Below are 14772 nucleotides of genomic sequence, written 5' to 3' on the forward strand. Positions count from 1 at the left end.
GACAAAAGCCCTTTGTCTGCTCCCAGCCTTTGTCGAACACGTTGCTCGGTTGGAGCTGTCCATGGTCCAGCCACCTTTGACCAGTCCTGTCTGCTGCTTTCCCCATGCCTTCTGGCATCAAACCAGAACATGGCACACTGCTCCATCAAGTCCCGCGCAACAATGTTCCATTCTAGATCATTAAGTACCCTATATAATGGAAGTTCAAATGCAGCAGCTCCATCAAGTCCCATAAAAGAAAACCAGACTACATCTCCAAAGACTTCTTACTTCTTTGAGCACTTAACACGTTCTTGAGCATGTCAGGAAAGCCAAATCCATCATGAAGCACTTTGGAAGCTCTGCGGGTGACACACAGCAGCCCCAATAACAACACTGGGCCATTCTAGCATAGAGGTTAGAGCACTGAAACAGAAGCAGGAAGTATTGGCTTCAAATCTCTGCTCAGCTATCAAACCCACTGCTGGGCTGGTCGCATTGCCCTGGCCTCACCCACTTCATGGGGTTGTTGTGAGAATACAGGGGGAAACTGCCTGCATGCCACTCCCCTCTAGGATCCTTGGATAAACATGCAACAAATAAATATGTGGGCAATTAATAAATAATAAATTTTGTGGTACATATATGCACCCAAAATGTCCCCACAGTTAAATCCTAGGCTTATCTCCAGTTACAGAAGGGAGGAATAACCAGTGTAAATTATACCTTTGTAAGGTAGGTCAGTTTACAGACACACCTCCCCATCGCCCATCCATCAGAGTTCAATGGCACATCCCAACCAAGCAAAAACACAATGGGTGCAAAGCAGGAAAGGATGTGGCCAGCGGAGATCTCTGAGGGCCGGACAGGGAGGTCTAGGGGGCCACACTCACTGCCTTGGCCCGAGGTTCCCCAGCCCTGATCTAGTCTACTGTGGCACAGCGACTGTTTTCCATGCAGATGATCCACACGCTCAATCCCTGGCGTTACCAGGTAGCACTAGCAGAGACTCCCATGGAGAGCTACTGCCAGTCAGCGTAGACAATATCGAGCTGGATAGACAAACAGCCTGGCTTAATGTAAAACAGCTCCCTATGCTTCAGTGCTTCACAGGGGCCCAAGGAGGAGGTGAGAAGGCAGCCCCCCTCTCCCGCTTGTTGCTATCCATCTGATGGCATTCAGTACCACGCTGCCTCTGCATCTAAAGGACAGATTCAGTATCCCCTTGGGGTGGCATCAGTGATTCATCTATTGAAACTAGTGTGGGTTTAGGGCATTCAGAGTAGGCTGTAAATGTCACAGAATAAATATATAGCCTCAGATGTACAACAGTTAATTGGGTGGGGGGAGAGAGGAGCCTTGGGGAAAGTCCGCAGTTCGGTATTAAGAGTATCTGCTTTGGACCCAGGTTCCATTCCAGTCCAGGAAGAGCTGTCTAAAACCTTGCAGAGTTGCTGCCAGTCCGGGTAGGAAACACTGAGATAGGTGAGCCAACAGTGTGGCATAAGGCAGGCTTCTATGTTTCTATGCCGCGGTCTACCTTCCCTGCACCATTTGCAAGGAAAAGAACATATTCCAAAGATGTCAGAAATGGTTGTGGTTCGGAATTTTCTGCACATGCTCAGGACTGCTTTGTTTTAACTGCATGCACATGAACCTTCACACCCAAAATCATCTTTGGCACAATCTGCTAGTTTCTACGCCACCCTGGGTAGGTATCCATTATGGTGTCAAGTGTTGTTGGACTACACTTCCCAAAATCCCTAGCCACTGGCCATGCAGGCTGGGGCTCGTGGGCACTGGGAGTCCAACAACACCAGACAAGCATCATGTTGGTTCCCCCTGTGCCTGAAACATCTAATCCTATAATTAAGCCTAAACTGTCTGTGGGGAGGGCCATAGCTCAGTGGTAGAGGATATGCCTTGCAAGCAGAGGGTCCCAGGTTCAATCCCAGGCTTCTCCAGGTAGTGCTGGGAACGTCCCCTGTCATAAATCCTGCAGAGCTGCTGCCAGTCAGTGTAGACAGTATTGAGCTAGATGGACCAGTAGCCTGATTCAGTATAAGGCAACTTTCCCTTTTCCTACAAACTCCTTCCAAGGTTAAGATTTGACAGGGCCCCTCCCTGTTGGCTTTCCTTTATTTACCATTTCATAGAAGCACAGAAATAGAATTGTAGAGTTGGAACGGACCACGAGGACCATCTGGTCCAAACCCCTGCAATGCAGGAATCTTTCACCCAAGGTGGGACTCGAAATCACAACCCTGAGATTAAGAGTCTCATGCTCTACTAACTGAGCTATCCCACTAAGCATTTTAAGAAATCTTTCTTATAGTTTTATAGTTAATTTTAACTGATTTCATCTTCACTGTACTGTTTTCCACCTCACTTTACATCGCTTAAAGAGACTGAGGTGTTAAGCAGTATAAGGTAAAGGTAAAGGTACCCCTGCCCGTACGGGCCAGTCTTGACAGACTCTGGGGTTGTGCGCCCATCTCACTCAAGAGGCCAGGGGCCAGCGCTGTCCGGAGACACTTCCGGGTCACGTGGCCAGCGTGACAAAGCTGCATCTGGCGAGCCAGAGCCGCACACGGAAACGCCGTTTACCTTCCCGCTGGTAAGCGGTCCCTATTTATCTACTTGCACCCGGAGGTGCTTTCGAACTGCTAGGTTGGCAGGCGCTGGGACCGAGCAGCGGGAGCGCACCCCGCCGCAGGGATTCGAACCGCCGACCTTTCGATCGGCAAGTCCTAGGCACTGAGGCTTTAACCCACAGCGCCACCTGCGTCCCTGTTAAGCAGTATAGGAGTTGTTAAAATAAAGAAATAAAACACATGCAAAACGATACATCTGCATATTGCCTTCTGCTTTGCCACAGCCTCCCCTTCACCTGTTGCTGTTTCCTCTGCTGAATTTCAGCTTGCAATCTCCTTGGGACAGAGAACTGCACCTCCGGTACTCCATAAAGCACCTTGCATACCGATAGCGTCACCTAAAGAAATCTTCTAGGGAAGGAAAGGGGACCCTGTGCTCCTTCAGATGTTGCTGATGAAGGGTCATAGCTCAGCGACAGAACACCTGCTTTGTATGCAGAAGGTCCAAGGTTCAATCCCTGGCATCTTCAGAGGATGGGCTGACAGATGACCCAACCTGAAATACTGGAGAGCTGCTGCTAGTCTGTGTAGGCATTACTGAGCTGGGTGGACCAAGAGTCTGCCTCAGCATAAGGCAGCATCCTATGGGACTCCAATTTCCATCAGCCCCAGGCAGTGGTCAGGGATTGTGGGAGCTGGAGTCCAGCAACACCTGGAGGGCCACAGGTTTCCTGTCCCTGTTGTAGGGATTGAATGCTGGCTCAATGAAAAGCCACAGTGTGGCCTGGTGTTTAGCAAGTCTGAAAAGGTTGATCTGAAGTTTGAGCAAGTCAGGCCTGGCGTTTTCAGAGAGGAGCAGTCTGCTGCCAAGCTTAGCTACCACAGAGAAGGCAAATAAACCATAAGAAGAACAGAACAGCCCTGCTGGATCAAGCCAGAGGCCCACCTAGTCCATCACAGTTGCCAACCAGATGCTACTGGGAACCCCATAAGCAGAACCTGAACTCAAGAGTCCCTTGAGTCCCTTGTACCAACTCAAGGTGACTTATATCACCAGTGTGCATCGTGTGATCCAAAGGGATGGAAAGACCTGCCAATTTTGGCTCTCCCAATTTCTCATTCTTTTCCCCAATCTTAAATTCAGCTCTTCACATTTTGCAAAAATTTACACTTGGGAAAAGAAGTCCTCGTGAAAACCCACCAGCAGTTTAGGTGCAAATTTCTCCCAATAAACACATCTTTATATGCAGTTCTGACTCGTGCACACATTTCTGCAAGCACTTTTCCAAGATAATGCATTCTTTTATGTCATTTTTACCAGTATATATATATTCATTTTTATCTTCACATTCCCCCAAATAAATCCATTTCTGGAAACACGGCTTGGTGAGGAAAGTGCATTGCAAAATGTGGATAAGTGCAAATTCTGAAGGATACCTGTGTTTCGGTTTGCATATTGTTTTGGAAAGTGTCACTTTGATAGACTGACCTTTATATGTAAATTGAAATGAATTTCTCTCTGGCGCCTTCACTACCTATCTTTAGGTGTCAGGCACATACATTTCTCTATAACTAGGCCATTGGCAGGTTAAACATTCTATGGCCTTTCAAATGAGTTGGAGGGAGAGGAGTTATTGGTTGGTTTGGGGTTTTTTTTTTATTTCATGTTCTCATTCTGTATTTTTGTTGTTATGAACTGCCCTGGGATTGTCAAAAGAAGGGCAGCAAACAAATTTAATAAATAATTATAATAACAGCTCAGTGGGAGCGCATCTGCTTTGCATGCATAACATCACAGGTTCATGACCCGGCATAGTCATGTAAGACTGGGCATTATCCTTGTCTGAAACCCAGGAGAGCCTCTGCCAGTTAGTGTAGCTGATACTGAGATCCAGAGCGAGGAACTTTTGACCCTCCAGATGCTGCTGAACTACAGCTCTCATCAGCCCCAGCAAGCATGACCAATGGTCAGGGATGGTGCAGGTTCAGCAACAGCTGGAAGGGGGGCTAAACATTCCCCACACCTGACATATCGCATTGGTATAAGGCAGGTTCAGAGATGGATTTGGTCCACATGACCGGTTCCACCACAAGGGGAACCGAGCCTAGGGGGCGCCGCAGAGCACCACAACTATGACACAGTGAATTGAGCAGGATGGAAGACGAGAGGTGGGGCACCACCGAATTTTGGCCTCGCATAGGACACCGCTGAAATCTGAAAGACCGAAGTCTGCCTTGGAAGAAGGGCTAGCTAATTAATAAATGCTTTCCTTAGTGAATTGAATGCTCACAATAAAATCAGTCAGAAGAATTGGGGATTTCTTTCTTGAAACGTCTGAGGACCCTTTGCCCTCATTGCAGACAGCTCCTGCTTGATAGTGTTTTTACCACCTTTCTGCTGCAGAATCCAGCAACCTCATCCATGCAACCCAGCAATGAGTTTGACAGATGGACATCCAACCTCTGCTTAAAAGCTTTCAAGGGAGGACAGACCACCTTTTTATTACTGTCTTGTTTAACGGTAACCTTAAGCGTCCCTTAAAAGGAGGGGAACACAGTGTTGCCATCACATAGCCTGCAGCAGGAGTACCAGTTTGGCCCCGTGGCCGTGGGTGCCTGGGGCCATGGGTGCCATGCAGCGTGCATAGCCCTGGCACCCAAATTTGCGGCTACCCGGCTCCTTCATGGAGAATTTTGTGGGTGCTCAGGCACCCAGGGCCCCAGGGAATTGGCGCCTATGGCCTGAGGTCAAAAATTCTGGACTGTCACAGCAAAGTGAAATCCAAAAGGAGTTTTCACACACAAATAGGATTCACCTGCTTTACTCCAGAGCCCCGAGTGCAAATTCTGTTCTATTTACATTTCTCTCACACACCCTCTCCTTCCGTTGCAGGTTTCCACAGCATACATGCAAGTCGTCACACAACCACATCTCTGGGAGGAGAGGAGGGAAGCCTCATGGAGCACCCAGAATCACTAATACACACGTAGCAAGTATTTTTACAAAAACCACCTATCCACATGTCATTATTTATATGCACACATATTTAAAGACCCACGGGGTAGCAGCCATGTACACATTTTAAAGTCATGCACAATACATATATATAAATGTCTGTCTCTCTCACACACAGTTTCAGCATGATTTGAGAGACCTATTTCTCACCAAACCCCATTTTTGCACGCAATTATTCCATTAACTTTGTGCAGCATCTCAGGGATTCATTTCCCACCTCCCTCATAAAAAAACACCCTTGTTTTCCCCCCATGGAGCTCTTCCATTAACCTCCAAGTGCTTCTCCCAACCGCCAGCAAAAACAACGGCTTTTATTTTCCTACTCTGACGACTGCTAGTCAATAAAATTGAAAGGAGGAAGGGAGGGCAAGGCAGAATAAAATTACAGCCAGCTACTTTAAAAAGAAATGTATGCTACAGGTTGCAATTTCTTCCAGCAAAGTCAGCAACTCGAAAACTCACAACTCGAGTCGCTCAAGTTTCAGAGTAAAGGGGGATCCTCCCTTTTGCCAGGTAGCAACTAAGGAGAAAACCTCGACAGCTCTTTTTGTATTAAGATTTTTGCCATTGTTTTAGTTCTGTTCCGTGCAAGCAAAGGCTGCCCTCCCCCTGCCTCTCCCCACACCGCAACCTCGGAGTCTGCAGCCACCGCCACCCCCAATAATCTCTCTCTCTCCCCACTGGTGCTGCTCAGACCTACCTGTATATACGCCATCTTCCTCGGGTCTCTCACATTAGTCCCTGCACAGGCTGTGCATGGCGTCTGCCCTCAACAATAGAACACAGACGTGCCTGGCTTGCTCAATGAGGACTGTTTGATTGACCATGCCGGCTCCCAACACCAACTCGTTGCTTTTGCTCCTTTTGCATTGGCTTAACTGAGGGTTGCATGAGCTGGATTCCCAGGGGGCTGGCTGGAAGAACGGGTGGTCACTCTGTACCTCCTTCGCCGGATGCTTTAATTCAGATTTCTTTTATATCTTTCTCCTTTAACAAGCCACCTTCTAGGCATGGTCAGCAATCTGCCTCCCAGCCTTCTGCCACACCCCTCCCGGGGGGGGGAACCTCTTGATCCCCCGACCTCTCCAGCCAAGGGGGGGGGGGGAATGACCTTTACAGGCGAGAACCGGGGAAGGGCAAACGAAGAGAGTGGGTGGCTTCTCTCCCTTGCCTGCAGCGTGCAACACGTGCAGCGTTAAGCAGCGGAGGAGAGCAGCCGAAAGAGGAATTCTCTGCAAGGATGGTGAATTTTAATACTGTATATAATATATGTATTGCACTCGCCGCTAGGGGGAGCGAGAGAACCGCACGCGCGGCTGGAGCAGCAGGCGCTGAACTGAAACACCGGGTGTGACCCAGTCATTTCTATAGGGCCTTCTCCAGACCAAGACATCTCACCAGGTTGCTATAGGCTGGTATATGGAAGTTTTTTTTGCTTTTTAAAAAAAAGACATAATATAGGGAATAAAAATATTTTAAATCCCAGAATTCAATCTGAAGCATCGTTGAGCCCACCAAGAAATGGATTTCATTATTTAAAGGTGCTAGTGCATAAGAGATTCCTCGTAATGTTTAACCAAAATATCCTCCGCTATAACTTGAGTTCATTAAATCTTGTTCTGCACCCAGCTGTTGCTGAAGGTGGGGTACAGCAGTGAAGAAAGGTGTATCCAGAGCATTGCTATTTTGGAGTGATATTCAGTATGTGTTACTATTAGTATATAAAGCTGGGGATCAGTAAGACTTATGTGAGCATCTTACCCCATATACAGTATGACCGCTCGACCATTTTAATCTGTGGAACATAATACAGTGGTACCTCTGGTTACGTACTTAATTTATTCCGGAGGTCCGTTCTTAACCTGAAACTGTTCTTAACCTGAGGTATGTGATAGGAATTTTATGGTCTTAGATATATGGCAATGTTCATAACTACACGTACATAGATCAGCACAGGAAAGCCAACCTGGAACCATTTTGATTCCTAAACTGAGCAAATGTTTCTCTGCATGGTCAAAATGGAAAAGTCTCCCCATTGTCTCTTTCCTCACAAATCCTGTCTTAAGGACACATTTAAGATACAAGGTGTGAGCCTGTGACCTGGCTCAGGAAATAAGTATTTTACCACTACAAAAGAATGGCCAGGCTCCCCAGGAAATCCAATCAAGTAACCTGCCAGACAGGAGATAAACAAGGACAAGAGAAAAACAACATTTAAATTTCTGTGATGTAGGTGGGATGTATCTGAGGGGTGGTCTTAGGTTACACCCCTTCTGTGATGTATGCATAATGTTTCTGGGGTTGGTCTTGATCTACATGGTGGCAATTTCAATAGTCTTTATAAGGCCTTGCAGGCCATTGTTCTGGGTCCTCTTCCTCTCCTGCGTGTGAGGGGAGCACCCTGTTGCAACAGATCAATAAAGATCAAGCTTACTAGCTGCTTTGCTTCTCAATATTCTCTGGTTGGCCTCTGTTATTTTCTCCTACCAATAGGGAACCTATGTAAGGACTCTATATGGGCTCTTGGATACCCCATAAGGGAAAAGGGCATCTTTTTATTTACAACAGGTACCACTTTAGCTAATGGGGCCTCCCGCTGCTGCTGCTGCTGTGCCGCCACCCTGCGATTTCTGTTCTCATCCTGAAGCAAAGTTCTTAACACAAGGTACTATTTCTGGGTTAGCGGAGTCTGTAACCTGAAGCATATGTAACCTGAAGCGTATGTAACCCGAGGTACCACTGTACTCATTCCACACTTGTCAGAAATCATATTTTCAGTGTGGCAGCTCCTAACCTTTGGAACTCCCTGCCTATTGACATTGCCACCACAGTCCTCTTTACAGTGCTTGCTAAAAACATTCTTGCTTAGACACTGCTACCAATATGTTTTCAGCACCTGCTTAAAACATTTTTTTGTTTAAGCAAGCCTATGTAGACATATAGACATTGCATATGTTCTATCTCTGTTTAACTACTGTTGATTTTAATAACCTTTCGAATATTTTTAAATACCTGGGTGGGGTTTTTTTTACAGGTGTCAGTACAATCAAACAGTAAATTGGGCTGGATCTGGCCCAATCACCTTCTAAATCCGGCCCACAGACAGTCCGGGAACCAGTGTTTTTTTACATTAGTACAATGTGTCCTTTTATTTAAAATGCATCTCTGGGTTATTTGTGGGGCATAGGAATTTGTTCATTCCCCCCCAAAAAATAGTCCGGCCCCCACAAGATCTGAGGGACAGTGGACCGGCCCCCTGCTGAAAAAGTTTGCTGACCCCTGAGCTAGTTTCTAAACACATAACCACCACACCACACCCCTCTCTATCCTCCATCCAGACAAGCAAGATTGATGCATTATTGGAGTTGAAGAAGACATTTCAGCCGGGGGGGGGGACCCACTTGGGGTGCAAAGTGGGGCAAGTAAGGGGATGTGGCTTGGGGAGAATTTTGAGGGCCAGATAGAGAGAGGCCTTAGGGGCTGTATTTGGGGCCCCAGGCCATGGAAGTCAGAAATTTTTGCTCCAGGGTTGGGAGCAAGCAACTTTCTCACAAAAACATAAGAAGAATAGTGCCTGTACATTTTTGCCTCATATCTCAGGTTCCACGAATGCTAGAAACTTGCTCTGTTTTTAAAATGAAAGCTGAGAATCTGGAGTTTACTGGGGTTTATCGGGGCTGGCGGGGGCAACTACCATTCCCTGTGGACTGATGCCCCAGGTCTGAGGCTCCCCACCAGTACTTTAGAGCAGAGGTTCCCAAGCTTTTTTCAACCACTACCCCCTTGGTACATCCCCAGTGCCCCCTAACCTATTAAAATATATATATTCAGAATAATGGTTTGCATGGCCCACTAAGGAAGGTAATCACACAATAAAATTCAAAACTGCAACAATTACCGTATTTTCCCATGTATAAGACTAGGTTTTTTCCCTAAAAAATAATGTCAAAAATTAGGGGGTGTCCCGTGAGTGCGGGCCCCGGGCGGCCGGCGGAGGCGTCCCTCGCCCGAGGGTCGTCCCCGGCCGTCGCGGGTGGAAAAAAAATTAGGGGGTGTCTTATACTCTGGTCCATCTCTCCCCATTTTCTTAAATCGAGTCCCCCAAAATAGGGGGCGTCTTATACATGGGGGTGTCTTATACATGGGAAAATACGGTAATTGCACATTCATTCAACATCTAGTTAAAACTATTAAGTTTAATTCAACAGAACTGATGAACTTGACACAGAGATACCAGCTTTTCAAAGTATGAGAGACATTTACATCTCCCCTGCCTCTCCCTTGCCTTTTAGCACCCCCAGATAATCCCATCACCCCCAGGGGGCAGACCTACCCACTTTGAGATCCACTGCTCTGGAGCAAAGCAGATGGGACACAGAGAGGTGCTATAGGTCTAGGCCTCCCTTATCACTCTTTTACTACCCTTTAACTATTTCAACTTGTCTATGACAACAGTGTCATAACTATATGGGATAGCTCAGTTAGTAGAGCATGAGACTTTTAATCTCAGGGTCGTGAGTTCGAGCCCCACCTTGGGCAAAAGATTCCTGCATTTCAGGGGGTTGGACTAGATGACCCCTATGGTCCCTTCCAACTCTACAATTCTATGATACCGAATGTAAATGAGCCATGAAAAAGACTCAATGAATTGAATATGGGGAAGCTATATGTACTTTTCCTTGTTTGTTTGTTTTGTAACACAAGAAAATCCTTAATAAAAAAACTAATTTATAAACTGAAATAATGATAGGCAGAGCAATCCTACACCCACTTATCCAGTAGTAAGCCCCATTGAACTCCGTGGAACTTACTTCTGATTAGACAGAATGGCCCTGCAGTTGGCAAATGCCCTTCATATGTTGCTGGACTCCCAACTTCCATCAATAATAGGCAGCACAGCCAATGGTCAGGGATGATGAGTGTTGGAGTCCAGTAATATCGCATGGGCTGCAGGCTCCCCTCCCCTGCCATGGGACTTGGCCCACTTCTGCAGCCAGATTCTTTAAAGCAATAAAAAGTGTGTGCAGTCTAATTAAAACAATATTCATTGCTTCTGTAATTTACAGTGGTACCTTGGTTTGCATACATTTTGGATTATAAACACATCAAACTCGGAAGTGCGTGTCCCGGTTTGCAACTTTTTTTGGATTACGAACACATTTTTTTTGGAGGACCCATTGGCGAAAGCCCACCTTGGGTTACAACCTGTTTGGGTTTACAAACAGACCTCCGGAACAGTTGGTTCTAAACCAAGGTACCACTGTATTTAATTACTTAAAACATTTCTACACGGTCCTCCCCGCCCCCATCTGAGCAGCTCTCCAAAGCTGTTTGCATAGGATGTCAACAGACAGCAGCGACAACGCCATCAAACGACAACTCAGGAAATTTATTAAAGGGATCCAATTATTATGACACTGAGACTTTGCTAGGCCAGAGAAGCACGCTCAGTCAATGGTAAGATCTAACTCAATAGTAAGTCCTAAGCATTTCGGTAGGGCTTCCTTCAGGGAAACAGGCTGTTGAGAATCTGACTGTGGGAATCCTTTGGAGATGGCACGGTGCCAGGTCAGAGTGCTGGTCCATCTAGCTTGGCACTGTCTCTAATGATTGGCAGCAGCTGTCCAGCATTTTAGACCAGAGTCCTTTTCAGATCTACCTGGATGTGCCAGGTGTTGAATGCGGGACCTTATGAATTCAAAGCCAGTGTGATATCAATGCCAGTAGTTTTCAGAGACTGCCTCTAGCAAAACCCGTGTTTTCCACCAACCCAGGAAAAGGGTTTAATCTGAGTCAGGAGACCACAAGCTTCAGCCACACAAATATTGCCTCTGCCAGGCAGATATTTTTAGGGAGAAAAGAGCCCGGCGGCTTGGGGATTATGACTAACAATCAAGAGTGGCAATACAAAGACAGACGACAACAACAGCATTTTGAAGCTGCCTTACACTGAGACGCTAGTCTAATCTAGCTCAGTAGTGTCTGCACGGACTGGCAGCGGCTCTCCAGGATTTCTGGGAGAGGTTTCTCTCCCAGCCCTACCTGGGAATGCTGAGGATTGAACCTGAGACCTTCTGCATGCAAGGCAGATGCTCCAGCACTGAGCTACTGCCCTGAGTCCCGAAGCTTGTCTCCCTCCCTGCAAAGCTCAGCCACAACACCCCTTACCCTTTTGCCTTCTGGAAACAACTCTATGCAACCCCAGATAAGAGAAAGTACTCACAATTCCAGCTCTCTCATACACAGAAGACATTTAGATCTATCAGTCCCAGAAACGCAGGGAGAAAAGAATGTGGAGGCAGGAAATAACCATGCTGTTCAGGCTTTGCCAAATGCATACTGTATAACTGAGCATGCTCGCACCTTGTCTTTTTGCTCACACACGAGGAGGCAAGTGCCAACAGCAGCTCAACAGCCCCGCCAGGGCTGCTGCAGCCCCCACCCCACCCCCAATGTCAGGGTGGAGGAAAGTAGAGGCCTTCCTGTAAAGAGCACAGCCATTGGGAGATGCCTCTCTGGGTCCCAGGTCTGAGAGACAATGAAACTCATGGAAGTTTGAGGCTACCTCTCTGTTTGGGCTGGCCAGCCCTTCAGTTAGGAGAAGGGCTGTAGCTTAGTGGTGGGGTATCTGGTTTGCATGCAGAAGGCCCCAGGTGAAATCTCTGGCATCTCCAGGTAGGGCTGGTGACATCTTGAGCTAGATGGATCAATGGTCTGACTCTGAATGAAGCCTCTTCCTAAGTTCCCTCTTGTATGCATACCCTGCAAGTGTCCCATTTTAAGCGGGACATCCTGGATCGCAGAAGCCAATCCCAGCTTCTGTTTGGACCCCGGAATGTCCCGTTTTTCAGTCTAGTGTTCTGCTGCGACCCTGCTGACAACCACCAGAGTGCCAGACTGGAATTCACACCCCTCCTGACATCCCAATTTTAGGGACGAAAATGTTGGAGGGTTGTACCTACTCCTAGATGAGCTACCTTCTCAGGTGGATGAGCCCCAAAGTGCTAATTCCTCATCTCTTTCTTCCAGTGTGAGATGGAGTCACCAGTTTCTCTTAGGTCAGGGCCAGGGAACCTTTTCCAGCTCAAGGGCCACACTCCCTTGTGGGTAACCTTCCGAGGGCCACATGCCATTTGTGGACACGGTGAGAAGCAAAAGTGGGCCGAACAATGCAAATTTTACCATTGTACAGCAGATTAGTTTCAACAAACCCTCCCACAGCTCCCTCTAGCCTCCATCCAGACAAGCAGGAAGCATGATCAGCATTCTGGGGCATCTTCCAGCCAGGCAAGGCAGAGCTAGAGAGGGGTGTGGCCTGGCAAAAGATCTGAAGGCCATATAGAGCAGCCTGGAGGGCCTAGTTGAATATGCAACTCATCCACTTGGTCCCAACCAGCTAACCTCCATGCTGCGCCTGCTTCCTGCCCAGAACACATCCTTTTCTTCCCAATATTACTCAAGACCTACCTGCATATATCTGCCATCTTCTTCAGGCTTCATTTTCGCCCCCGGCATATCCAGATCCTGGTGTCTCTCTCTGCCCTCAACAGCCAACAAAGACATGATTTGTTCGTTCAGTAAGGATAATCATCCCTCCTCACTCTCTCACGAACTGGGCAGCCACCTGCAGTCCTCGTAATGGATTTCACTTTGGGGTTCGCTCTCTTCTTCCCCGTCGCCTGCTGTTCCAGGATGCAAGGCTCTCTCCTCCTGGAGGGGTGGCTTCCCCCTTGCCCCCAGTCACTGCATGAATCCACAGACACCCATTTCTTCTTGCTTCTCCTTGGCACGTGGCAAATTTCCCCCAGCTTGTATTGGCACCCCAAGTACGGTGGGGTTTTTTTTGGAAACTTGGATTCCCTTCTCTCTCCGTACATTTTTATTTTTTTTAAGGAGAACTCGGTTTAAAACCCCAAGGATGTATCAGGAGGAAGCATCTCCTGGAAACAGAAGCACTCCATCTGTCTGTTGGCAGATGGAAGAGTTGCCAAATAGCAACACGTGGGAGGGTCAATGCAGAGAGGGAGAGGGAGTTTGAAGGGACGTTTCGGCAACCAAACAGGAAATCTTGGCTCCCTGGCAAACTGTCATGGATACAACAGATTGAGAACGATTGGGGTGTTAAAACTATGCAGAGAGGTAACCAATGTGAAATTTACATACAGTTTGATCCAGCTCAACTCATTTAAGTATTGAATTTGTGATATTGTAGCACCCTGCTTGTGGTTAACGCTTAGCTGGAATGAAATATTCAACGCAGCAATAGAGAAATTAAAATAATAATTTATTTGTCAGACAAATAAATGAGAGGCTCAGTGGTATATGGTTACCAAGCTCTGGCCTGGCCTCTTGCCATCCTGGCCAGCACTTATATTCCCTTAATCCAGCCCCCTTTGCTCCTCCTGTGGCTGCCTCTGTCCAATCAGCCTGGTTGAAATTCCTATTGGCTGTTTGGTAGAACCAATCACAAAAGATACACCCACAAAAGATACACCCACTTCCTTGCCCTTATAAGGGAGACAAAGAGCTATATATAAATGACAAATAAGTAATAATATATCTTACATGGAATCTTAATTACCAGCTCACCTCTTGCCCTCCTTGCCCTATTGCCTTCTAAAACAAATGTTTAATCTTACATTTTTATGTTCAACAGATGTCAAGGATCTTGAGTTTCACATCAATATTGAAAGATTTCCTTCATTTGAAAGTTTCTAAACAAATGCCTGACAACCATATATATCAAGAGTGCTTGGATGGCGTCTTCTGTCTAGCAGGGGGGCTAGGCTGGTGGCTGACTTAATTTCAGGATAAATACAACTCTTACAACCATATGAAATAAGAATCTAGCATTCCTTAAATCCTTTGCATAATTACATTTAAGCCAATATATTTAAGCTAATATATTTCATTCACTTATCATAGGTAGCCTTTTAAAAGAATAAAGCCTTTGTAAAGTAAAAAGGAACTCAGTAAAAAACAGCTTTTAAAAAGAAGCCTCTTCAGTTTACACCTCCCCCCTTTCCCCCTCCTTTCCCAGCCAGCTAGATGCTTCTCCCATTAGCTCTTCCCAACAGCTTTAGAAAATTTCCCAAAAATGCTCTCTTTTCTTCTAGCCAAGCCAGTTGCCTTTTTCACTGCTCTTGGCCTTTCAACCTTGGAAAGAAGATCTGGCTCATTTTA

The 14772-nt window shown here is 46.7% G+C and overlaps 1 protein-coding gene across 9 annotated transcripts in view; it reads right to left on the bottom strand.

Moving 5' to 3' along the window:
* Positions 1-13703, bottom strand: part of SYT17 (synaptotagmin 17) — a 38090-nt gene extending 24387 nt beyond the window's left edge. For 3 of the 9 annotated variants that reach the window (XM_083711631.1, XM_083711630.1, XM_083711636.1), the window contains exon 1: positions 6290-6815. Coding sequence is in view for 3 of the 9 variants with exons in the window: in XM_083711630.1 (XP_083567756.1) it covers positions 6290-6304 (15 nt within the window). In the remaining 6 variants the exon portion in view is untranslated. Of the gene's footprint in view, positions 1-6289; positions 6816-11812; positions 12028-13056 lie in introns of those variants that run through there. The other 6 variants (XM_083711634.1, XM_083711632.1, XM_083711628.1 and 3 more) reach the window with 5 other exon arrangements.
* Between the last annotated feature and the right edge of the window lie 1069 nt (positions 13704-14772).

This window comes from Podarcis gaigeae, assembly GCF_964106915.1.
Source record: "Podarcis gaigeae genome assembly, chromosome: 14".
NCBI classification, from domain to species: Eukaryota; Metazoa; Chordata; class Lepidosauria; order Squamata; family Lacertidae; genus Podarcis; species Podarcis gaigeae.